General features: G+C 34.5%; 3 protein-coding genes across 5 annotated transcripts; all 3 read left to right on the top strand.

The window, feature by feature from the left end:
* Window positions 1–2,753: 2,753 nt before the first annotated feature.
* Window positions 2,754–8,134, top strand: LOC105780602 (protein PLANT CADMIUM RESISTANCE 10). Of its 3 annotated transcripts, none has more exons than XM_052629801.1 (5): window positions 2,754–3,109; window positions 3,352–3,584; window positions 5,917–7,079; window positions 7,196–7,283; window positions 7,809–8,134. In XM_052629801.1, exons 1-3 carry the CDS (start codon window positions 2,929–2,931, stop codon window positions 6,082–6,084), a joined length of 582 nt encoding a protein of 193 aa, XP_052485761.1. In that variant the 5' UTR covers window positions 2,754–2,928; the 3' UTR covers window positions 6,085–7,079; window positions 7,196–7,283; window positions 7,809–8,134. The 3 variants fall into 3 exon arrangements, with proteins under 3 accessions (XP_052485761.1, XP_052485760.1, XP_012460480.1); XM_052629800.1 differs by having other exon boundaries at window positions 5,917–7,283; window positions 7,809–7,957; window positions 8,056–8,134; XM_012605026.2 differs by having other exon boundaries at window positions 5,917–7,283.
* A 5,023-nt stretch (window positions 8,135–13,157) lies between these two features.
* On the top strand, window positions 13,158–15,376 carry LOC105780119 (pentatricopeptide repeat-containing protein At1g10270). The gene has a single exon (XM_012604251.2). It carries the CDS (start codon window positions 13,219–13,221, stop codon window positions 15,103–15,105), a length of 1,887 nt encoding a protein of 628 aa, XP_012459705.1. The 5' UTR covers window positions 13,158–13,218; the 3' UTR covers window positions 15,106–15,376.
* A 156-nt stretch (window positions 15,377–15,532) lies between these two features.
* On the top strand, window positions 15,533–19,101 carry LOC105780120 (uncharacterized). The gene is made up of 3 exons (XM_012604252.2): window positions 15,533–17,070; window positions 17,717–17,757; window positions 18,605–19,101. The coding sequence occupies exons 1-3, from the start codon at window positions 17,046–17,048 to the stop codon at window positions 18,884–18,886; spliced, it is 348 nt and encodes a 115-aa protein (XP_012459706.1). The 5' UTR covers window positions 15,533–17,045; the 3' UTR covers window positions 18,887–19,101.
* The last annotated feature ends 7,554 nt before the right edge of the window (window positions 19,102–26,655 follow it).

The following is a 26,655-nucleotide window of genomic DNA, read 5'->3' as shown; positions in this document are numbered from 1 at the left end:
AAATAAACTCTTTTACAACCTTAGAAAATACACCCATTAAAGATTAGAACCCATAACACTTTTGGAGAATTTTGTGTTTACGTTTTGAGGGTTCTTTGTTTTCGGGTTTCGGGGTTTAGTTTTTATCTCCATCTTTTATACTCTTCATTCTTTTGTCATTATAGTAAAATTATCTTTACCCATGGTTTTTTATCCTCTTTGGAAGGTTTTTCCATGTTAAATTTTTGTGTTCAATTTCTCAATTTCTTTCGCTATTTTTTACTTGCTCGTTTCTTAATCGGGTTAACCCCCAACAAGTGGTTCAGAACTAGTTCAATTTTCGTAGATCAGGCCGTTCAGAGATGATAACAAGTTTTGACATTGAGAAGTTTGATGGCATCACAAATTTCAATCTGTGGCAAGTTCAGATGATGGCAATTCTAGGACAGACCGGCCTGAAAAAGTTCATTACCGGGAAAAAGCCTGAGAATTTAGATCAGACAGAATGGGAAGAGCTTGATTAAAAGACATTGTCTGCAATCCAATTGTGTCTTGCGAATAGGGTATTGCAGGAGGTGTTGATGGAGAAAACCCCATCCGCCTTGTGAAAAAAGTTAGAAACTCTTTATGTGACTAAGTCCCTGGCTAACTGTTTAGTGTTGAAACAACGTTTATTTACGTTTCCCATGAACGAAGGTGAGCTTCTTAGAAATTACATTAGTCAATTTATTACTCTTTTGAATGATTTAAAAAATGTCGAGGTTAAGATTGACGATGAAGATCAGGCTAAGCTATTGCTGTGATCTTTACCCTCTTCATACAAGTCTTTCAGGGAGACCTTGACTTATGGCAAAGATAGACTCTCGCTCGAGGATGTGAAGGGTTATTTGTTGAGTAAAGACAAACTCGACAATGAGTTTGGTTCGGATAGTAAGGCGGATAGGCAAGCTTCCATTTTGGTAGCATCAAAGAAGCGAGACAAAATGTGTCGCTATTGTAAAAAGTTAGGTCACGTCAAAACAGATTGTTATAAACTGCGAAATAAAAGGGTTGCTGAGAGTAACAAGGAAGATGTAGCTAGTGCTAATTTGGCTGATGAAAGCGGTAATGATTTCTTGTTAGTGTCAACAAGCGATAACTCCGAGCTTACGTCCAAGTGAATCCTAGATTCAGGATGTTCTTTCCACATGTGTCCAAATAGAGAATGGTTCTCCACATACAATTCGGTTGAAGGTGGAGTTATGCGCATGAGAAACAATTCATCCAATAAGGTAATCGGTATTGGTACTATTAAATTAGGATGCACGATAGGACGATTAGGACACTCTCAGATGTTAGGTATGTACTTGATTTATGAAAGAATCCCATCTCCTTAAGTATTTTAGACTTGAAAGGTTATAAAATCAACATCAAATCGAGCGATATTAAGGTGTCTCATAAGGCTCTCGTTTTGTTAAGAGGTAAAAGGACCAACAATCTTTATATTCTGGAAGGTTCTATAGTGACTGGTGAAATCAGACGTCCCTCATCCGTTACGAAGTTGAAGTCAACTCTTTTGGAGCGAATGCAACTTGGTCATAATAGGGAAAAAGGTATGATTTTTTTGTTAAAGCGAGGTTCTCATTTGGATGCAGGTTTTGAAAAGTTAGGGCACTATGTTCGTGAAAATTAGACCCGGGTTAGTTTTGATTTGGCAATGCACAAGTCGAAAGCTAGAAGTCTTCCAGCTTCTAAGCACAGATTCGACTCAGTTAATTCCCTGCATAGTTCAAGATAGACCCATGGCAGGTTTTGGTAAATATGGCATTATGGAAATACGAGTTAATAGGGAGATTTGTTGAGTATTTTAATCAAATTAAATTTTAGGCTTAATGATATAAAAGGCCCTTGAAGTATTTAAAAAAAATCAATTAAGCCCCGTCCAACTTTTTGCACCCAATTGAGCCATGAATTGACAATTTTGACCTAACGGACACTATATTTACTGTTAGAAACTAACGACAACGCTGAAGTGGCCGTTAACTGACACCATGTCAACTAACAAATGTTAACATGGTGTTTTACCTCAACTAAAAAATTCTAAGAAAACAAAAAAAGTATTATTTAAAAAAGAGTCTAGAATGAACCTAGACAAATAAGCGTCCAGCTTCAAATATTCATTCTAGAGTTATTAAAATTATAAAATTTATAAAAAATATATAAACATTATAAAACCATAAATTGCATCTTTTCCATATGAATTGGAGTTTAATGAGTTATTAGGTCCACTCTCTTTTCTCTTTTATTATGTACTTCAAGAGAGATTATCTAATCAACATCTGCATTGCTATTTCAATTCAAATATAAACATATGGAATGGAATGTCACTATAAATTATGGACAATTTTTAATTTTTAATAATTCTTTATGATTTCTATAATTCACATTTTAGACTTTTAATTTTAAAATATTTTATTTGTGAATGTTTGTGGATAAATCTCACTAGTTGAAATGGTAGGTTAGGCTAATTTGGGTTTAATTGTTTTTTGTTTAACTCTTTGAGTTACATTTTAGTTATATAAATTTCGATTTAAATTATAATTTGATACATAAATTTTGATTTTTATAAAATTTTGACTGTAATTCAAATATATTTTAACTTTGATCTTACATATTTAAAAATAAATTAATTTATTTTTATATAATAATACTTTTTAAATAATTTAATATTCTAATTATATTATTTCCTTTTTAACACAATGCGAAGGGGCTCCTTTAAGCCCACCGGCATGCGAATTTACCTTAACAACACCCGAACGAGTAAAAAGGAAGTTACATTTGCTCATCGTCTAAATAGAAGAAAGAAAATGCCCGTGTTGACGCCATCTTCAGATCTGAGGCTCCAAATCCATCCTTTAATCGCCAGTCTCGAAGACAAAAAACACAATTTCCGGTCAGAAGCAACTCAAGATGAAAAGCCGAAGCAGCTATGTCCCACCGCCTTACATACCCTTGGGGCAGTCGGACGAAGACCTTCCTCGTCCTACTGGGGAGGGGGATGGTGAACCAAGGCCGTCGCCGTCGCCGTCGCAGTCTCAGTCTGTTCAGTGGTCTTCTGGAATCTGTGCTTGCTGCGATGACATGCAGAGCTGTATGCTACTTTGACTTTTGGTTTGTCAGGTGCCTCTATGAGTTTTATTTGATTGGAGAAATTCGGGAAATTTTATCCAACAGAGTTTTAGGCTTCTATTGTCACAGTTAATGAAATAAAATAAAAAAAAACTCTTAGGTGATTGTGCAAAGAATATATGGTCATATGCTCAACTGAGTTTGAGACTGTCACTCACTGTGATTTGGTGAATAATAATACTTGTATCCCATTGCAATGCACAGGTTGTATAGGTCTCTTTTTCCCCTGCTATTTGTTTGGAAAGAATGCAGAATTTTTGGGTTCTGGTACTCTAGTCGGATCCTGCATCACCCATTTCATTCTTTGGGCCCTTGTCAACACTCTCTGCTGCGTCTTAACTCAAGGCTTCTATTTGGCTTTACCTGGATTTGGATGCTTTATCTCTTGTTATGCTTGTGGCTATCGGAGGGCACTTCGCTCCAGATACAATTTGCAGGTATTTGCATATCTATTTCTGTTTTCATCCTTAATTTTGTTTAAACTTTAAGGCTTTGCTTTATATGAAGGATGGAAAGGAGTGAGGACGGAACATTAGTTAATCAAATAGTTAAGATTCATATCTACTTTCCTACTTTGTAGGTTAGCCATTAGATTAACAAAATTTTCATTCTCATTCCTTTTCATCCTCCATACCAAGTAGAGCCTAAGAAGTTGAAAACGGCGCATACTGCTTAGCTTATTGCAACCATGCTGCCACTCTGCCCACATATTTTCTCTAAATGATTGGTTTTACTTTTGTTAAATATTACTAGCTAGAGAATACAGATGGACTATATTTGGAGTTATTTACTTTTATTGATCATATTTGAACGTTAGGTTCATTTCCTAAGTTTATTTGCCTCCCTATTGTACAGGAAAGAAAGTGACAGTGTCAGAAGCTAATATGTAAACCTGTGTAATTTCAGATTTTAACCAAGATTAATTTATGGATAGTAAGCAATACATATGCATGCATAAGATTTTATCTAAATGATTTTAATATAGCATATTTCCCAATATTAGTATCATGTTATTCTCCATGAAGTTATTGCTAGTCCCAAACTCCCACTTAGGTCTCCCTTTCATGAGCAAATCAAGTTTTTTAATTTATTGGAGGATATTCGTATCATATTTGTGAGCATGGTTTGTGAATAGTTCTCTTTCAATAAGGGTTTAAAGGACTGATTCTTAACCAGGGAGTTTTATAACAATTTGATCCTTTACTAGGAAACTTCAGGCTTTAACCATGTGATGTAAGTTAGGTGTGGATAATTTGTGTTTTTGGGCATCTTTGGTGTATTTAATTAGGAGAAAATGTATTTTTAAGTTGGTGCTATGGTTCAAACATGGAGTCCTTTTTTGTCTTTTCCAACTGTGATTAGATACAAAGTGTCTGAAACCTAGATAGCTGGTGCTGAAGTTCTTTTCAGTAGCAAACAGAAAATATCTTTTTGGATTCATTGATAGTTATCCTTGGGCCATTTGCCAAGTAATCTTAACTTAATCCTTCAATTAGCTTCTTTGCTCAATGCATTAACTGCTTTAATGTTTTAGTATCTGACTGTTGACTATTCTTCACAAGGAGGATTATCTTTGAAACACATTGATCATATTCCATTATCAATTTCTTATTAACATGCCATGGGACAGTGGGAACTGTTTTTGCAAAACTGAACTGCCATTCACCCTTCCATTGGTTTTTTGGGTACCATTAATCAATTGGTTGAGTCACTTTTTTTTTTCGAATCACTTTTACTCTTGAGATCTAATTTCTATTTTCCATGGAAAGAAATACTTAACAATATTAGACCCAAAGGAAAGGCCTTTTGGTTTTGAAGGCCAAAGAATGGAAAGATTCCCTCTTTCCTGTTATTATTTCCATTAAAATTGAGCTCCACCAATTGAATTGATAGGATTACTTCACAAAGCATTAAAATCCTAATAAGAAAGTGACTATGCCATGAAGTGGAGTTCCAGGAGGTAACCTTCCATGAGGTGGCCTCAACTGTAGGTAATTATCATGTGACTTCATTAGAACACCCTTTTTCTGAATTATCAGGGATTATGGATATACACAATAGGATAAGAAGCATTCTCAAACAGTTCATCAGCAGGGGAAAAATAACAAGTTCCCCTCAGTACTTGCACAAAGTACGTGTATATTTTACGTGAAGTCTACTTATTTGGAAACCTCTCTTTGTAACTCATGTCACAATGTGTATAGATGGTACAGTTACTAGGGATTGTTGAGACTAGATTATAGGGAAATACTTTTGGGTTCTTTTTATTAGATTTAAAGTGCTTGTATCTCATTCCTTTTATTAACATGGTCTGGATGCAAAATGGTAAATGAACTCAGAAGTACTGCTAAGTACAAGGTTTCAAGATGGGAAATGGTTATATTTTAGCACATAAGTTGAGTGATTTTTGTATTCACCTCATTTACTTTTGGTGAGATATCTAAGAATTTAATCCTGCCGTCATACTCAAAATTAATGGATCTTACGTTATCAACAATGTAAAGGTTTGACCTTTAAACAATCTTAAATATTTTTCATACACAGGCAAATTGTTTCAACTATTATTAACAGGATTTTGTGAAATAATCTAATAGTAACTTTCTTCTTTTTTTCCGTTCGGCAGTATCTGTTAGAATGAATTCCATTGGGTGACACCAACTTTCTTTTTATATGTTAAGCAGCTTAATAAGATTTCTATCCATCCGCTTACACTTTCATTGGATGCATCGTTTGCTAACTATTAATAGTATTTGTTAATGCTTGATGCAGGAAGCACCTTGTGGGGACTTTGCTACTCACTTTTTCTGCCATCTTTGTGCCATTTGTCAAGAGTACAGGGAGATTCGTGAAAGGGCAGAGGACCCTAAACCCCCTGATCTTAATCTGGCTGTCGTAACTGCACCAGACGTCCAGACAATGGAATCATCAGGTCTCTAGTAATGAGGTGCTATTACTTGGAATTTTGTTTCTGTAGTGGGTTGTACTTGTTTCATATGTTTTATCAAATCTTCTCCCAGCACCAGGATATCTATTAACTTTTTTGTTCTAAGACTACTACCATGAAGGAAGGTCTCTAATATGATATTAGATTGTATTAGTATGACCACACCACTTGTTTGGTTTTCTTGTTTTTGGGCTGCATTTATGTAAAAATGTCTCCAAGTGCTGCTAGAAAAGGCTCTAATTGTAGCATATTAATTATGAAAGATTAAGTCTGCTTGGATGAACCAAATCACCAGTTGATTCCGGAAGCAATCTGATGTAATATATCCACTTAGGCATCTTAACTTGGCAGGTGTTATGATTGTCATCAGGTGATTGACGGGAAAGTTTAGATTAATTGTCTTTCCTTTATCTCGATTCTTCGAACAATTTATTGTAACCGATAGTTTATCTCGTAAAAAGATTCAGATTTCTAAGAATAATACTTCTTTTATTAAGATGTAATACAACTTCTTTTCTAAGAACAATATTCTCAAAATACTTTTAATTTTGGTGATAGATATATTGTTATAAACATCACAAATAGTCTGGTTTTAATGGAAACTTCAAAAAATTTTGTTGTTCTTATTTCTGTTGTTTCAAAATGAGATATTGTATGACGATGGATTGAGACCACACATTACAAATGTATGTAACTCTTACTTGGTTTAATATTTTTAATTGGTTTAAAAAGGGAAAATAAATACGAGAAAACTCGTCTCTACCAACTTGTGCTGCCGACCAGCCTTTTCCATGGAGGCTGTCTCTTTCTTTCTCATTTTTCATGTTTTTTTCTTAAGATTTCTCTAAAACTCAACACCCAAACCTTGAATTTTTTGTCAAATTCACTTGGAAACTTATTTCCACCTTCAATTTTCCCCATTTGCAGCAAGGGCTTAGTTGAGTCTTGACAGAGAAAGTTGAAGCTAGAGAGATTAAGTTTAATTAAGGTAAGAAATTGTGTTTTTCATCTTCCCTAGTTTGATATTTGGTATTAATTACTTTGGGAAAGCTTTGAAAGATTATGTATTAACATTCTTGTCGTATTTTTGTGCATGGAAATGAGGAAATATTGAGAAATGAAATCTCAAGCTTGGGCACAAATGAATTCAAGTACTTGAAAGCTTGATTTTGAGTATTTATGCATCCAAGAAGTAAGTACCCTTAGATACTCATATTTTATTATGATAACATGTTTAGGGAATTTAAGAATATGTATTATAAATATGGAAATAAGCATGTGGATGAATGTTTGTAAGCTTTCACTATTTAAAGTTTTGTAATTGAGTAACTTGAGAACTTGAGTTTTAATAAACCTTGCTTATAAAATGTTTTATGAACTAATATTGTATAGGGAAAATTTGGTTGTCATGGGAGGACTAATAAACATGAATTGGGTATGTATGAATATGTAAGAAATGTGTATGCCTAAAAGCTCGCAACTAAAAAAACCCTTAAGCAAACAAAACACCCTTTTATCGTTTCGCTAGTGCAGTCGACCTTATACCAGTCGTTGCCCAACTTTCTTTTTTTGTCCTCCTTTTGTTTTTAAAGTTTTTTCTTTTACTTTTCTCGTTTGTCTTTCTCTTTCCACCGACAAAATAATATCTTGCCTTTCGCCTTCTCGTTCATCGTCTTTTCACTAGCGATTTGAGAATTTTTTGTTGGCCAACTTGCAGAGGTCCTCCTCCTGTTAGCAGCTCCTGGCTTGGCCTGTGTTTTCTCTTCGATTGCCTCCATCTCAGTTTCTTGGTGTCGCCTTCACCATGGATCCTCGATGGATGAAATTGTTGGAGCCTAAAACTCGTCGCACCAAATCTCTTGAATGGTAATTTAGTAAGGCATGTACCTAGGCTTTCATAAGATTTAAGAATATTTTTTAAACTATCATGATGTGTAACACTCCTTGCTCGACTCGATCGCCAGATCCAAGCTACAGGATGTCACAACCATTGTTGGAGCAACGATAATCAATTGCAACATACTTTCTATTCATTCAACACAATATATCCACAACCGTGATCATTACATCATTATCTTATAATATATTATCTTATATAGGGTTTATAAGAGCTAAGAAAGCTCTTTTTATAACCCTGAGACTATTGGAGGACTAAACTATAAAGTTTCCAAAATGTTTCGAGCTGGAGTTTTGACTTTAGGGGTACAATGTTACAACTTCCAGAACATTTGGTTGACATCGCAACTTGAGGACTAAAATGTAAAGTTTCCAAACTTTATCAAGTTAGCATTGCGACCTCAAACAGGGGACGTCACAATGTTGAAAGATGGTGTCGCCACATTCATGAGGTGGTATTGTGACTTTGTAGGCAGAATACAACAATTTCAATCCCTTTTGGTTTCAATATATCATTTCACATAATATGCCAAATTTTGTGACCTATAATGACAAACATCACAATAAAATTTCATTCCAATTTCGTCAAATATCATATCATGCCAAATTATACCAAATTAAACTTATCACACTTTTGAAATCAAATGTTCAAATGGTACAAAACTCATGATCAAAGTCTAGACATATCCAAGCCATTTACCAACCTTAACATACCAAGTTACCACATTTCCAAGTTCAAACACATAAGGTCTATGTAACCGTTGAATTCAAGAATCCAAATGGGATTAGCATTATCAAACTAGACAAAACTAAGCCATATGTCAAGCTTAACATGCAAACATAACCTTAACCATAAACACAATATTGACATTCACATTGAGGATGATCATTTATATAACAAAATGACCTTATATACATGTCACAATATTAGGAACCAAAATGAACATTTCTACCGTCTTGATAATAGTGTGTTATCTGCACTGATCCGTCTTGGTAAGTTCCGCAACTTGGAGATCTATATGTAGAGAGAATAACAATAGGTGAACATTCAAGTGGAAATTACAACACTTACCTTGTTCATAGGTGAGCATTTAACTAACAAATGTTTTGGCATACATTTAGCTAGAACATGGCACTTAATGCCACAACAAAGTGAGCATAAGAAACATAAGCATTCATATGCATCAAACATTATAACATAGCTCAAAGCATCACAAATTTGTACCAAGCCACATCTCCTCACCTCAAAGCCATAGTCTATCATCAATTCATAAGTTTATACCATTTCATGTGAATCATGTATCATATTAGTTTATCAAATTCGATTCATTTTATTTTTCAATTTTAAGATTCAATTTCAATGTTTCGTCCAATGAACTCTAGTAAAACGAACTTGAACACATGGATAAACTACACCACACTAAGGCCTTGAAGTGCAAAGCTTGTATGCATCAAATGTTTAAACATATTCAAATACATCCCTCCACCATACCAAAGTCTTCGTGGAGACAATGAATACTCGATGATTCGCAACAAATGCTAGATCCCGAAATAACCTATCATAATATTCATATCATTAACTATCCCATACACAAGCGCGTAATTGATCTTATTGGCGTGTCAATTGTATCCTAGCCTTTTACTAAGTTCACATGGGCATCAATCATTCATATTTGCATATTCATACCCTATACTGTCACATATCAATTTTTGAGTTCTGTCGATTGAATCTAAACATGAATTATACATACATTTAATGATCTTTGACATTCCCCTAGTTACACTAACATATATAATGTCAATCATTTATCTTATTTTGTTTCAATTCAATCACATTTACTAGCAATGTAAGCCAATTTCCACCAAAACCTTAACTATGCTCAAACATAGATGTAATGAAAATAAATACAAGCATACCTATTTAACAAGTAAGGGTAGAAGTTCCACAAGAACTTACCTTTCAAAACACAAAATGAGTATGTAACACCTAGTTACCCAAATTGACTCGAGGTTTGGAAAACTAGGATTCAGTTTAACAGAATAAGAAATTGTCGGTCTCTGGTAGAATATTAGAAAATTTAGAGACTGAAATGTGAATAATTGGATTTTAATTCTGGTTCGGTTGGAATGGAACTGACAAGATCCAAAGTGGGAGACAAAATGATTAAGAATGAATGGTGGGAAGGGCCCGTGAAGACCATGCCTAAGGAGTATATATATAGGCGAGAGTGAAGACAAAATTCTCTCAATTCTGTTTGTAGTCTTCACCTCCCCCTAACATCATCTCCTTCAATCATTCTAAAGAGAAAGGGAATGGGAATGAAGAAATCTTTGCATGTCGTAACAAAGGGGTGAATCTAAACCTAATGGTGCAGAAATTGAGGAACTGGTAAGTTTCCTTATATTCCACTATGTTTAGGAACTGAGGAAAGAAGTAGAACAAGGCTTTCAAAGATTCTGTATAATTTAAGATTCTGTGTTTCTAAAAATTTACCACCATTGGTTTAACCATAACATGGTTGTCATGCTTAGCCACTAGAACAAAGGAAGTTCTGGCGTTTGGATTAGCTAAGCTGTTAATGATGGAAAAACAATGAGAGTCTGCACTTCGTCCTCTTATATGAGGTTATGAGTAATTGCCATGTTATTGTTGATCATAATATTAGGTAATTGATGAATGATTATCTGGCGTAGTGCATTACTTACTGATGTTCTGCATGATATGTATGATTAATGCATGCATATTATGTAAGGGGTGACTAACTATGGGTTAGGTAGAGTTAGGAACGAGAAAAATAGATGGTTTTGTTAGATACTGTCATAGGGTTTTGCTGAGTGCAAAACGTGATGTGCAAAACTTCGAACCTTGCAGAGGGGACACTACGGTGTTCGAGCATCAAGGTTAAGAACAGTGGAACGAAAGAATGGAATGAATGAAATGAGGAGAGTGAAGATCATGGCAAGGTCATGGAACCGATCGGAGGCTATATACCTAAATTGAGTAAGACCATAGCTAAAAGATGTTATGGCATCATGACAAAAATGAGTAAGACTATGGCTGAAAGACACCATGGCATCATGGTAAACGAGATTAAGACCATAACTAAAAGACGTTATGGCTTTTTGGTAGTCCATCGGGACGATAAACACGGGGAACACCTAAGGTGTAAGTGTTGGAGAAAACGGGTTTGGAAAACGCGGCGGAAAATAAATTTAGGGAAAATAAAGTTTTAATTTTTTTCCAAAACAAGATCTTGGTTGTGATATCTAAAGTAATAAACACTTAATCAAAATTGAACCTTTTCGATTTGTCTAGGATGAGCGTTTCGTCCGAGCACTCTTCTCCGCTATCCTCAAGCTCACATCTATCGAGTGTGGGCTCGCTTCGAATCAGAAAATTTTTCACAAAAATTATCAGTGGGGTAATTTCATAATTTCTCTAAACTTTTTGGTCAATTTATGAATAAAAAATATCAGAGAATTTTCTCTATACAATTTTCTCTTGAATTCAAGTGTATGTAAAATAATGACCCAATAGTCTCTTTATATAGGGAGAGTTTAGAGTTCAACTATGATTAAACTTAATCACTTTAATATTAAATTTAAATTAATATTTAAATTTAATATTAAATCTTATTAAAATAATAGAATATTTATTTATAAGAAAATATTAAATTAAATTTAATATTAAAATAATCACTTTAATATTAAATTAATAAAATACTATTAAGATAGGTATTAAGTTAAATTTAATATTAAACTATTAAAATAATATTATTTTTGGAATAGTTAATTTGAAATCAAATTCTCTGGTAGAGTCCTAGTAGGAGTGTAACTCTTCCACTGCTCAACCACCGAAGACCAACCACCGCCGGCCACTGGAATGCCGTTGTTGGAGCCGCCGACACCGCTGTGTTCAGTGATGCAGGTGCAAAGCCTTTACGACACCTCGAGCTAGTTCGGTTATTGCCGATCGGTCCGGGTCAATGACCACCCGATAGGTTTGGTCTAGCCACCGATTGGATTGTCGATCCGATTTCATATACTAGGTCTGGTTTAACCAGTTTTTGAGTATTGGTCTCGGTTTTGGGCTCCGGGATCCAATTTATGATCTCAGGTCCAATTTTCAAGTTCAATTACCTATTGGGCCAATTATCTGACTTGAAATTTAATTTCCAAAAATATCACATTTATTTTAATTAATTTGATTAATTTAATTTTACTTAATCAAAATTAATTTTCTTAAAAATCACTTAGATTTTCTAAATTAATTTTTCAAAAAATTTCTTTAATCAAATTCTCTAGTTGAACAATTCTCACAACCACTTAATTTAATTCCAGATCGAATAAATTGACTCAATTAAATTATTTCCAAAGTTGTAGAATTTTCTTCTGATTCAAATGCAGTTCGATGAAGCTTTTGTTAAGCTAGCGGATGGACCAATCGAACATATACAATTAGGCTCTAGTAATTGCAATTATGTCTAGAAGCATCGTTCCGATAATTCACAATTACTTAATCATGGAGTCAGTCCACAAGAAGTACCATGATTGAAAACTCCGTATTGAATACTCTTTACGAGAACAATTCATCCAGCTGTTTTGTCCAATGACTTCATTATGTGTGTGTTACCCTCATATGATATCCTTGATTCATTTGAGTTAAATTCGTTCACTCAATACAATCTTATTTTATCTCATTGTCACCATTGTGTCTTCTTCATGATTAATATGACCACTATCAACAAATAACTGCGATAAATTACTCGTTCGAGAACAAGCAACTCGTGGCCATTTCCATATTTATCAATCCACACAATGCCAATATGAGGATATCATTAATTTTTTAATTGAACTATAAATTCCACTATTGCTAGTAAAACCATGCCATACACAAATCATGTACCCAACATACCGGCTATGGGCTCGATTATTTTTAGAGCATAAGCCTCCACTTATATCAAAGCATATGAGTTACAGACGCATGATTAATGACTAACTCAATATTTAGGTAAATCAGACTACGAACGTCACAAGTGCTTTGATATAAATGGTCTGTGACTATTTTATCACTTGCATCAAAATTCAGTAACTCTTGGTGTAATTTAACCTAAAAAAAAAAGTTGGGTAGTAAATATCAGACAGCAAGTGCTAAGGTTTAAGATTTAAGCAGCACTTGTTTCTGTATAGGGTTTTAGCATATTTTTGTTTCTCTCATTTTCATTTCGACTATGTCCCTTTTCCGCCTCCTCCTCCTCCGCTCCATCAACCGAGACCCTCCCAAGCCCGCCGCTTCTCTTCTCCTCACCCACTTCTTCCACAATGTAGCGCTTAACCCTGCTTCCGAAAATCCAATCCAAGGTCCTCCCACCCCTCCCCCACCCCAACGCTCCTACGCCTTCACTTCAGCAGAAGAAGCCGCTGCTGAACGCCGCCGGCGCAAGCGCCGTTTGCGAATTGAGCCTCCGATACATGCCCTTCGTGCCTCTGCCCCCTCTGCTCCTCCCACTCGTGACCCTAATGCCCCAAGACTTCCAGACAGCACCTCAGCCCTCGTTGGCCATCGCCTTAACCTTCACAACCGTGTTCAGTCGCTTATTCGCGCCTCCGACCTAGACGCCGCCTCTCTTCTTGCTCGCTCCTCCGTGTTCTCCTCTACTCGTCCCACCGTCTTCACTTGTAACGCTATCATCGCGGCCATGTACCGCAACAAACGCTTCAACGAGGCAATTGCTCTTTTTCATTTTTTCTTTAAGCAATCTGATCTTGTTCCAAATGTTGTTTCTTACAACAATTTGATTAATACCCATTGCGATAGGGGTGAAGTTGATATTGCTATCCAAGTTTACCACGAGATTTTGGAAAAGGCACCTTTTAACCCCTCTCCGGTGACGTATAGGCACTTGACCAAGGGCTTGATCGATGCTGGGAGGATAGGGGAAGCTGTGGATCTGCTGAGGGAGATGTTGAATAAAGGGCACGGTGCCGACTCTTTGGTTTTCAACAACCTTATATCAGGGTTTTTGAATTTGGGGAATTTGGACAAAGCCAATGAGTTGTTTGATGAGTTGAAAGAGCGTTGTTTGGTTTATGACGGGGTTGTCAATGCTACGTTTATGGAATGGTGGTTTAATCAGGGAAAAGATAAGGAGGCCATGGAGTCGTATAAGTCGTTGTTGGATAGGAAATTTAAGATGCCTCCTCCTACTTGTAATACCCTTTTGGAGGTTTTGCTTAAACATGGGAAGACCAAAGAAGCTTGGACCTTGTTCGAAGATATGTTGGATAATCATACCCCTCCTAACACACAGGCGGTGAATTCAGATACTTTCAATATCATGGTGAATGAGTGTTTCAAGTTGGGGAACATTGAGGAGGCCATTAAAACATTTAAGAAGGTAGGAACGAAGCCTGGATCCAAGCCTTTTGCTATGGACGTGGCTGGTTATAATAATATTATTACAAGGTTTTGTGAACATGGGATGCTATCTGAGGCGGAGAAGTTTTTTCAAGAATTGTGTGGCAAGTCTTTGACACCAGATGTTCCAATGTATAGAACCATGATTGACGCATACTTGAAAGCAGGGCGGGTTGATGATGCTCTGCGGTCTTTTACCAAGATGGTCGAGACTGGTTTGAGGGTGGTTGCCAGTTTTGGAACCAGGGTTTTCAGTGAATTTCTAAAGAATGGTAAGAACTTGGAAGTAGCCACACTTTTGGCGAAAATGGGGGAGAAAGAGCCTAAACCAGATGCCTCTATTTATGATGTTGTAGTCAGAGGGCTTTGCAATGCTGATGAGCTAGACAAAAGCCTAGATGTTCTGGACCAGATGATGAAGTATTCCATCGGTGTTACTCCTGCATTGCAGGAGTTCGTGCGTGGAGCTTTTGGGAAAGTTGGGAGGAATGAAGAACTTGATAGAGTTTTAAATGAAAATAGGTGGAGATTCCCTGGGCGTCAACCTCGACCTTTTGGACAGTCACCACGGTCACCCTCTGGACCTGCTGAGATGGGTGAATGGCAGTCATCAGGTCCTCCACAAATGGCAGGTGGACAGCAATTTTCAGGAGCTTCTCAAATGCCAGGACAGCAGTCATTGTCATGGAGATCAACTTAGATATTGATGCAGGGTGAAAGGTTTCGTTCAGTTTGTCACCCTGGAACTGATCACGTTTGCGCATCTGTTTTTGTGATGGTTTAGCTATTCTTGTATTGGAGGAGATCTCTCAAATATATTTGAAAGTTTGATACAATAGCTTTGTGCCTTGTTTGACTTCTCTATTAATTCTATGCCAAAAATTGTATTAGAACTGCTTATTATTTGTCATTGGGTTGAGTAATAACACTAATCATCAGTCAGGATGCCTGGCAGAGCTATTTAAGGTTTATTTGGTGGAGTTACTTCTTGGGTTTAACGTGATATATATGTATATTCAACTGCATATTTGCTATTGATGCTTGTTGAATTAAACGTTATGTGAAAATTTCCTTATTTTTTGCTACAAATACAATCTCACTTGGTATCTCTGAGAGAGTGTGTGCGTGTGTGAGAGCATACTTTAGATTTGTTTGTGATTAGATGAATTCACATTATCACATTTTCATTGAGAATCTCATTCACATTATCACATTTTCATTGAGAATCCCAATAGAGACAAAGGGAGAACTGCTAGCTCAAAAGGATGGTTTTATGATGCATATCAAAAGGAATGTTAGCCTGATCAAAAGAATTATCAGTGTTTTCCAATTGAGGTGGACTTTTTGTCTTGTTAACAAGACTGATTGTACCAATCCTGAACCTTTATGGAGAAATGGATTTGATTCCAGTGGAACTACGCTACGTTTCTTTGTTGCCTTATTATACAAACTAGACTTCACTGGAACTATACTGGAAGAATCCCCAGGTGTTGCTGAAACTTGTCTTTGTCATTTTGCTGCTTTTAATCAAAATTTCTTGCTGCTTCTCATTCACGCCTGCTAATCCTAGTTTATTGGTCTCGGTTGCCTTCTCATTTCTTCATTTTGGCAGGGAACTTCTCATTTTCAGATTTGGTCAAGGTACTGGTTGTGCTAACTGAGGTTTGGGATGTGTCGGCATACTGCCAGCTGAAGGGATTCCACCTGAAGTTTTAGCGGTGATGTCCCTGCTGCTCTTGGTGATGGTGTTGAGGGCTACGACTTACAAGCATAGCAGGTAAGGGAGATTATTGATGAAACCTTCTTTGTGGTTGAAGATTTTGGAGTTTCCTTGTATTAGCAGGTTGAGAAAGATTCGTAAGTAGCTTTTTGGGAATTCTTAACAGATTTTTTGGTTTTTGTTGGACGATCCTTTTGACAAAAATATTCACATCTATGGAAGCTATTTATGCCTTCCCCTCTTTAAGAATGTGTCTGCATTGCTCTAATTTTCTTCTTTTCAGCAGGCATTCCAGCATTATTGCGTCAGTTTTTGATTTCTCTTCTCCTTATTATGGTCATAAAATCCACCTCTGCTCTTGTGGTGGATTTTGTATGTCTTCAGTTTGAGGCTTCCTACAGCTAACAGACTAATTTTCCATCATCTCTCTGGATATCTGTTTCAACTCTGTTGACTCTATTCTGCTGAGCTTTTCGACCTTCCATTAGCTTCCTCTACATCAAATTTATCTGTGATATCTACTGCACGGCATGAACTGTCTTCCAGTTTTCACTAGTCATTGATATTTTCTGCTCCATTAGTAGTATCAGATTCCAATTTAACTTCTGCTGACCTCCTTGCAATGTCACTATCGGTGACACTCTCAGGAAGCTCTGCAACAAGATCATACCAGCACCGATCTTCTCAATTCAGACATCCTGCTCATTCCTATCAATAAGCTTTTCTTATGGTTAGTTGGATTTGCAGAACTAATGGCATGTTTGGTTGCGTGACCGCTGCTCCACTGAATCAGTCATTGGGCAATGACTGTAATAAAAAACCCATTTTGCCCTTACATTTCTAACATCTTCCACCACCAACCCAGCCACTCCCTTTTCTTGCGTTAGTCACCATTTCCTCTTGAATCAGCCATATCCTTGATGCTGTCCTACACCATTCTTGCAGGTATGTTGCTCTTTTTTTTACAGTTGGGTTTCAATTCTAAGTTGATTTTAGTTGTTTGCATGCATTTCGTATTATCTTTCAAAGCTGAATCTCAAGGGCTTGAGAGGATCTTTAAGCTTTATATGTTTATGTTTATTGATTGGAAATTGTTATGAAACTTAAAGCTTTTTCTGGGTTTTTAACTAATGATTTAATATTGTTAGATTTTGGATGCATTTAAGCTTTCTTGATGTAATTTTTTAATAATTATAACTCATCATTTGGTTGATATCTTTAGCCCATCCTTCTAAACAAAAAGGGGTGTTAACATAGCAAATAATGGTCAAATGTTGATCACTCTACATGAGTATTTGTTAACTTGCAGAGGCATACCAATTATTCGACAAAGTACCTCTGCTAGCACGATATAAAGAATCAACAACTAGAAACCAACCCAGATATATCATTATGCCCAAACCTTTAAGTAATTGAATTCTGGAATTTTATTAAAAGAATATAATCCTTCAAATAAATGACCTATCGCAGGTATTGGTTGATTAAGACAAATGGTGAAACTTCCTTTTTGCGTGCTTAAATTTTGTTTAGTGGGTTGGGATTCATGGTGTAGTGCTAATATTTAACAATGATTCAATTTCATTTTGTGCAGCCTGTAAGGCAAGGGGTTCTAGTCTCAGGGTTCATTTCAAGGTATTATCATCTTTACTTGATGTAATTTGATTTAATTCTTGATTTAAAGTTTTGGGTATTAGTTGAAGATCGAGAAAAAATCATTTGACAATAATAAATATTGTTAATCTTTAATAATTAAAGACTATATTGCTATGCTGCTCGGACTTTTCATTTTTCATGAATCATGAAGTACCCATATCTAACACTTGTGTCTGACACATGGATATTGGGATATGACCTCCAAGGATCCTTCCAATATAGAGAAAAACTAACCGTACCCATATTTGGCACTCACACCCGAGTCCGAGTAACGTATTTTGAATCTTCTCTGTTTATTTTCTTTGCTTGAGATAGAACTTTGAAGTGATTTTTACAACCTTTTAAGGATGCGTTGCTTATGGTTATAGAGTTGTTTTTGGGTATCTGGATTCTTAGATATATGGTTAGCATGTTTCTTTGATAGATTGATTTGTTTTAAGATGTATTACTTGTGCTTTAATTTTGCATAAAGTTGGTTTCTTATTTTAGTGTGTATATTGAAGATGGAAGTTGTTATTTTCCATGTCAAATCGATCGTGGGTGTTAAGCTAGCCAGGTTTTTTACTACTTTCTTTCTTGATGCATTAGTTAGTTTGTGACTGATTAGAGGATTATGTCCGACATTTTTAGTTTAATTTTCACCTTTGTCCCTGCCTTCTGTTTGAATATTTTAATTTGATCTATGTTGTGTTATGCAAAGCAAAGCTTAAAATGCTCATTAGCTTGCAATCTTCTTTAGAAGTATGTTAGGTAATTTTATAGTTTAATTTTTCAGCCTTTAATTCTTCAATACATAACTTTTCAGTTTAATATAATATTGATGCAGAGGTGTCCTATGATGAAATCTGGACTTCAAACTGCTGAGGCAATGTTAATGGCCACAATAAAAAAAAAAAAAAAAGAGACGCCTTTTATATTAAAGAATTTAAGGAGATTGCATTATGCAGAAAGGAAAATTAAGACTATGAAGAGAGAATATGTGAAAGCGACGAATGGTGTCCTAGTGTTGAACATGAGATTCGCCTTTTTGGCTCCTTTGAGTAGGATGTTGATGAAGCTTTTGTTAGTGAGGATGGGCTTCCCAAGGATATGCATACTTCAAGGTTAGACATCTCACGTTCATTAACTTTAGCAGCACCCACAAGATCCGTTGTTCGAATCGTCAATACAGAAGAATCTGAGGAAGTACGAAAGGGTGCATGGAAAGTACGCATCCATGGATATAAGACTCGACTATGATGTCATATTAAGTTGTGAAGCAATTTAAGCTAATGTAACACGAATACAATTAATTCAATCATCAAAATAATTTTAATATACAAATTGTTAAATTCCAAATTTATGTCCCAAGAACAGGGATATCTATATCTTGAGACCTGGTCAAAAATTATTTTGGGACTTCTAGCTTTAAAGTTAGTATGTCTCAAGATGCTACAATTGTGCCCCGAGACATAATTCTTTATGTCTCGAAACTAGGTTCCGAGCCCAAGTTCTCCTGTTTGTTTTCATGTTTGAATCTTTAGAGAGAAGAGGTTCTTATCTCGAGACTTGGAGTAGGGTAAAATCTATTTATCTTTGATGTTTTCTTGTTTCGAGACAAATGTCACTTGTCTCGAAAACAATTGTCTCAAGATTATTACAAATATGTTTCGAGTCCATAGGCTCTTGAATGCAAAATTTAAATGAAATTCGTTTCAATAGTCTCGAGACTTAATGGCCGAATGACCTAAAATGAACATTTTCAAACATTTAAACCTCACCTAATTGTATTTAAAATATACCCAAATATTACACGAATACGAATATCAATTTAACACATGTAAACACAACTAAACATCATTATCATAATATCCAAAGTATTAAGATTTATTTACTAATCAACACATTTAGACTTATATAAACAAATATAGATAATCACAACTCGTGATAAAACTTATATTTCAAAAAATTTATAGGTTATAATATCAAAAGTATCAAATATTAATAAGCAAGAAAACACAAACCAAATAGAGAGATTTATAACTTTCTATTAGAGTCAATGTTGTTCAACAATATTTGTTAAGTGACCTAATTAGTTAAAGATTTAGCCAATCAAGACACAAGACAGTTTGGACATATATATGTTGTCCTTTTTGACGTGAGCTTATTGGATGTTGTTTTAATATGCAAATAGACTTCTTGGAAGTTCTCATTTCAGTAGTTAAAGTCAAAATCGAAATGGTGTGTATCTATGAAGAGCTTAAATGTGTTTAAAAGTTTGAATTCGACGGTGAGAGTTTTTCTCAATCTCAAGGACATGTTTTATGACTATTTTTAAGGAGATTTATTCTATTTGGGACTTTATTAATAAATATTTTTTAATATATGTGGCCTACAAAAAGTTAAGTTCATCTCAATTTATTTGAGCTTATCTTTTCTGTTTGTGAAGCTTATAAATAAGCTGTTATGCCACACATTTGTAGGTGTATTTTGGAGTGCTTTTAGCTGGTTTTTTGTGTATATTTTATTTAGTATTTTTGCACTAATGTGTTAAGACTTTTATTGGAAAGTTTTTATTTGATGTAAGTGAAGATTTTTGGGTGAGTGATTTGTAACAATTAGGGTCGGTATTGGGGTTGCAATTATCTTTTTGTGTAAGAGTATATTGGGCTTAAACTAATAAATGATTTAGAAGATTGTTGAATAAAAATCATTCACCAAACGAGGCTTCGTAGAATAGAATTATTTTCGAACTGCGTTAACAAACGACTGTGTGCAAAATCTCTTTACTTCTCTGTTTTTCGTTTCTGTTTCATTATCTGATCAATACTGTTACTGAACACAACATTGAATAGTCAGACTAAACTTGTAGCAAACTGACGTGGTTTTTTTCACTTTCCCTTTAAAGAATCAAGTTTCATTTACCAGTTACACCCAATTATGCACTTGGTTTTTGTTTTCGGTTACCTAATTATTACTTTTTTGGATTTAGTTACTAAAGTTTTTAAATTTGAATATTTTAGTCACTTCTCCTCTCCATCAATTATCGTTAGGTGAGTTTTTTTATTAGTCTGATCATAAATTTAGTCTTTCAATATTTACATATTTTATTAATTTAATCCAAAATCTAAAAAAACCCACCAAATTAATCCCTCAACAGTAACAAAATTTGTGTTTATATACCAAAGAAGAAAAAACAGAATTCCTCACTGATGTAAGATTGACAACCCTTCATTGGATAAGAAAATGACATCCACGCTATACACACATCAATTTGTCGTTATGTATAAATATGTTTGGTTCTTTTTAAGTCCTTTATGCTTGCGAGGTGTCAAACGCCTCCCTATATATGTATACTAGTTTGCATACTCGTATAATTTATAGGTGAAGTATACACTATATACATTACATAAAAATAAGCTTAATATAGTATTTGGTACTTAAATTTGACATTCTTTTAATTTGGTACTTAAAACTTTTTTTGTCCAATTTGGTACCTAAACTTGACACTTTTCCTAATTTGGTACCTAAATTTGACACTTTTCTTAAGTTTGTATTTAATATTTTTGGGACAAATTTGGCACCTGAACTTTACTCTTTTCCTAATTTGGTACCTAATTTTTTTGTTCGATTTGGTACTTGTCAAATATTTTATAAATTACTACAGATACTAAAATGTTATTTTTATGAGGTAGCAAAATAATCAATGTATGACTGATATGTGATGATGATATGATATTTTTTTGTATTTTATATGTTCAATTACTTTTAGTTTATTTAATTAATTAATTATTTTATTTATTAAAATAATGAATTTCTTTTAATTTGGGGTTTTAAATTTTTTTCTTATTTAGTATTAATTGTTAAGTATAACTCAATACTTATTTTTAACATGAATTTCCTCTAGTAATCGATAATATTTTGTAGCATAAAAAATTTAACACAGTTAATATTATGCGTAATTTGTATAACATTTAATAAATTTAGGTACCAAGTTGAACCTAAAAAAGAAAGCTTAGACACCAAATTAGAAAAAAAAAAAAGAAAAAAGAGCCAAGTTTAGGTGCCAAATTGGGTACAAAAAAAAATTAGGTACCAAATTAGAAAAACGTGTCAAGTTCAGGTACCAAATGTTATATTAAGCCATAATAATAAATTTACTATTCATAACACACTACATCTACCTGAGAAAACTATCTCTACTGTCACCACCTAGCAATCTTCTTTACTTCAGTGGCATCTTCGACATAGTCATGCCTCTGAAAGTAAAATTTGTCCTTTAGTGGCTCATGGATTATTAGAATCCACCAAATTTGAGTTGTTTAAATGTCTTGAGTGTTAGCTTGCTAGACGTCCAACTTTGTTTTTTACTTACTACATCTCCTTTCGAACTTTTTCACTCCGACATTTGGGGTCCTTCCCTGATTTCAACTGTTAGTGGTTCTCAATATTTTGTTATTTTTATTGATCATTACTCTCGTTTCACCTGGATTTACTTTAACTTTTCGTACTGATATTGTTGCAGAATACAAAGAATCATCTCTTCTCCAATTCTTTGCTCAACAAGACACTCAAGTTCAATGTTCTTGTTCTTATACTTCCTAACAAAATGGCCGAGCTGAGCGTAAACATAAACACATCCTAGATTTCACTAGGGCACTCTTTCTTTTAGCCAAATGTCCTAAAAATTATGGGGGGAAACTACTCCATAAAATCAACCATATACCCACTAAAGTTCTTAATGATCTCTCTCTGTATGAACGCTTTTTTCACAACTCTCCAAATTATTCATTTTTCAAAACTTTTGAATGTGCTTGCTTTGTATTCATCCAACCTCATGAACTTACTTAACTTGAACCTCGTGCTCGTCTTTGTTGTTTTCTGGTGTATGACATTGAGCATAAAGGCTATCGTTGTTGGGAGCCAATATCCAATAAATTGCTTATCTCTCGACATGTTACCTTCTGGGAAGATGTTAAGTTTTCTTCTTTGTTGAGTTGTTCCCCTGTTCTAATGCATTCGATGAGCTCAGTTCTCTTCCATCTTTCTCTTCTACATCCACTGAATCTGAACCAGTTAAAAATCCTATTCCTACTTCTGTTATTTGTTGGTCTAATCGAGTAAGAGAACCATCTTCTCACTTAAAAGATTATCATTGTTTTTTCTGCCCTTATCACCCTCCATGAGGCCCAATCCTATCGTGAGGCTAGTACTATTCCTTCTTGGTAGCAAACAATGTCTGATGAATTTTAGGAATTAGAGAAAACTCATACTTGGGATTTAGCTGATCTTCTTCCTGACAAGATACCAACTGGCTATAAATGGGTGTAAAAAAATCAAGACCCGTTCTGATGGCTCTGTTGAGCGCTATAAAGCTCGACTTGTGGCCAAAGGATACACCCAAGAGTATGGTGTTGACTATGAGGAAATGTTTGCTCGTCTCACTTCTGTTTGTAGTCTGTTGGCCATATCTGCAGTTAAACGCTGGAAATTGCATCAGATAGATGTCAAGAATGCCTTTTCTCAATGGTGGTTTACAGGAGGAAATCTACATGCATCCTACACCAGGGTATTCTCATTCTCCCAATCAAGTGTGCAAAATTTAATGTGCTTTGTATGGTTTGACTTTCTAACTGGTTTCCTTATTTCTTGGCGAAGTAAGAAACAAATTGTTGTTGCTCACTCTAGAACCAAATCCAAATATCATGCTCTTGCTGGTGCCACTTCGAAGTTACTTTGGCTATGCCGACTACTTAAAGATATAGTGTAACACCCCTTACCCGAGACCGTTACCGGAGTCGAGCATGAGGCGTTATCTAACTTAACTTACTAGTTCGGAGCATAAAAATTTACTATTAGAACTAATTTCACGATTTACAACAAAACTGTCCACCTGCACAACTGTCACTAATTTAATTATAAATCGAGTTACGAAACTCAAAATTTAAATCCGTAAATTTTCCCTGAAACTATACTCATGTATATTTTTACCATAAAATTTTTATAATTTTTGGTTTAGCTAATTAGTACAGTTTATTCATTAAAGACTCCCCTGTTCCACTGTCCGATGGTTCTGACCACCACTCACTAAAAATCAATTATCACAACGTACAGATTTCATATGGTGTTTCCGCTTGTTTCTATAGAAAATATACTCACTAAGGAATATATACATATAAATTATGACTCATAATTCTTTCTGTACAATTTTTAATGATTTTCTAAAATCAGAACAGAGGACTTCAAAAATCATTCTAACCCTATTTCACTAAAATTGAAATATCTCAAAATATAAAATTCCTTTTCCTACACCATTTCTTTTATGTAAAAATAGACTTGATAAGATTTAATCTTATATATCATTCACTCTCTAATTCCATTTATACTATTTTTGGTGATTTTTCAAATTCACGTCACTGCTGCTGTCCAAAAACTGCTTCTCTGCAAAATTTTTACTCTTTTATAGTTTCTTTGTTTTCATTACCATTTAAGCATACATAACACCAAAACATATTCTTTACTAACCATTTCAATAGCTAATATTTAGCCATATCATATGAACATACTCAAAATGAATAAGTCTCTGTACATGCCATAACTTTAAACGTTTTGAAATCACATAATACCGAGAAGTTTGTTGATAGTGTGATACGAGGCTCCGACGATCCTCAATTCGAGTAAGCTCAAAACACTATAAAACAATGGAAAGAAAGAAAGGTGTAAACTACTAATAGCTTAGTAAGTTACATGTAAACAATAAGTACTCATTTAATAATTAACATTTTTAACATATAACTAATCAATACATTTCTTAGCAATTTCAATCACTTACACATGCACAATCTTACCAATTCACTTGCACATACATTTATACACTTAACCTTTATCACATATGCTCATTCTTTCAAATGTACCTGCATACACACTTCATTTCATGTTTACTTTAACTCATTAGTAATCCCGTTGAACACTCGGAATATACACGGATACGTAGAGAATTAGCACATAAGTGCCTCACTGATATGTAGCCGAAGCTGCCACTGATATGTAGCCGTAGCTACCACTGATATGTAGCCGTAGCTACCACTAAATCGTAGCCGAAGCTACCACTGATCAATAACACTGGAAATGTCCATGGGCCTACTCATACAAGCTGTCAGGTATCTGCAACACATGCTAGATCACCCAGCACCCGGGACTTGCTATAACACTGTAACACTGGTCTCTAGTGACATGTCACTTGTATCCACTTTAATTCCTAAGTTCAACCGGGAATTTACACTTAAAACTTTATTTTAAACACTTTATCACTTGAATAATTCATGAACAATTTTCCTTCCACATTCAATATTAATTCACATATAAAATATAATTCACAATTTATAAAAATATATTACTATTATTTACACGTAACTTACCTCGGATGCAAAAAGACTATTTTCGTAAATTAGTCGATAACCTTCTCTTTTCCCCGATCACTTCCACTATTTCTTCTTTCTTGATCTATATTAACACAATTTAATATATTTTATCAACATTCCATTCAAATACAATTCATACACAATATTTTGACAAACTTACATTTTTTCCCATAACTTTTCAAAAATTACACTTTCATCCCAAAGCTCGTAAAAATAAAATTCACTAAATTTCTTAAATTTCAAACCTCACTAAATCATATTTCATGCTCATAACAGCCCTAAATTTCACAAAATCACAACTTTATGCACACTTTACTATCTTTCACAATTTAGTCCTTTTTCAACATTTTTATCGAAATTCATCTAGTAAAACTCGTAATTAGCACTTCAAACATTCATTATCTATCATCACTCATCAAATTAGAACTATATCATGAATGAGTCAATTTTTAAACTTTAATTCCATTTAAAATAAATGGTAGAAACATGAAATTCAAGCTTCAATAAGCATAAAAATACGAAAATAATTAAAAACGGGGTAAGAAATCACTTACAATTGAGCTTAGAAAAATCAAGAACCCTGGCTATTGGGACATGAAATTTTCAGCAGCAAGCTCTTTAATTTTTGAAGAACATGAACACTTATTTTCATCTTATTTTGTCTTTTATTCAATTTTGACAAAAATGCCCTTGACCCACTTACTTAGGTATTTTTCTAGAATTACCCTTATGTGTCCATAATACTAATTTATGGTATATTTGTCACATAAACACTTCCAATTTCATGCAATAATTCAATTAAGTCCTTTAATCACTAATTAGTCACACTTTGTATTTTTCTTAATTTAGTCCTAAAAATTCAATTAGGCACTAAATCATTAAAATTTCCTATTCATATTTTCACACAATATTTCAATCAATCGGTAATTAATAAAAATTTGTAAAATTAAACTATTTCACTTCAGATTTGTGGTTACGAAACCATTGTTCCGATTAGGCCCTATTTCTGACTATCACATATAGGACTCTCATCTCCTACTGCTACTGTTCTACATTGTGATAATCACAGCACAATTTAGATAGCTTATAATGATGTGTTTTATAAATGTACAAAACACATAGAGGTTGACTGTCATTTTGTACAACATCATGTTACTTGGGCACTCCACACCTTGCTTCTGTGTCCTTATCATCTCAGATCGCAGATATTTTCACAAAGACACATCTTCCAATCAGATTTCACGACTTAGTTTCCAAACTCAAGCTACAATCCACAGCACCACCTTAAGTTTGAAGGGGGATGTTAATTTAAATCTATATTTTAAAATGCAAATTAGGCTATAACTTAGATTTTTTGACTAGGTACTAGTATGCATTGAAATTCATTTCTCTTTCTTTTCCTAAGTTTCATAACAAACCCGTATAAAATTTAATTACTTTTAAGTTTATCAATATTTTAATATACGAGTCATATCTA

The sequence above is a fragment of the Gossypium raimondii genome, chromosome 4, assembly GCF_025698545.1.
Source record: "Gossypium raimondii isolate GPD5lz chromosome 4, ASM2569854v1, whole genome shotgun sequence".
Lineage (NCBI taxonomy): Eukaryota > Viridiplantae > Streptophyta > Magnoliopsida > Malvales > Malvaceae > Gossypium > Gossypium raimondii.
This window is presented reverse-complemented; position numbering and strand designations above follow the sequence as displayed.

What these genes read in the sequence shown, in the direction of transcription:
- LOC105780602 (XM_052629801.1), top strand. Translation starts at nt 2,929, where the DNA reads ATGAAAAGCCGAAGCAGCTATGTCCCACCGCCTTACATACCCTTGGGG. An exon ending in CTGCGATGACATGCAGAGCT is followed by an intron (nt 3,110 to 3,351) that starts GTATGCTACTTT and finishes TGCAATGCACAG; the next exon opens with GTTGTATAGGTCTCTTTTTC. An exon ending in GCTCCAGATACAATTTGCAG is followed by an intron (nt 3,585 to 5,916) that starts GTATTTGCATAT and finishes TGCTTGATGCAG; the next exon opens with GAAGCACCTTGTGGGGACTT.
- LOC105780119 (XM_012604251.2), top strand. Translation starts at nt 13,219, where the DNA reads ATGTCCCTTTTCCGCCTCCTCCTCCTCCGCTCCATCAACCGAGACCCT.
- LOC105780120 (XM_012604252.2), top strand. Translation starts at nt 17,046, where the DNA reads ATGCTGTCCTACACCATTCTTGCAG. An exon ending in GTCCTACACCATTCTTGCAG is followed by an intron (nt 17,071 to 17,716) that starts GTATGTTGCTCT and finishes CATTTTGTGCAG; the next exon opens with CCTGTAAGGCAAGGGGTTCT. An exon ending in GTCTCAGGGTTCATTTCAAG is followed by an intron (nt 17,758 to 18,604) that starts GTATTATCATCT and finishes ATATTGATGCAG; the next exon opens with AGGTGTCCTATGATGAAATC.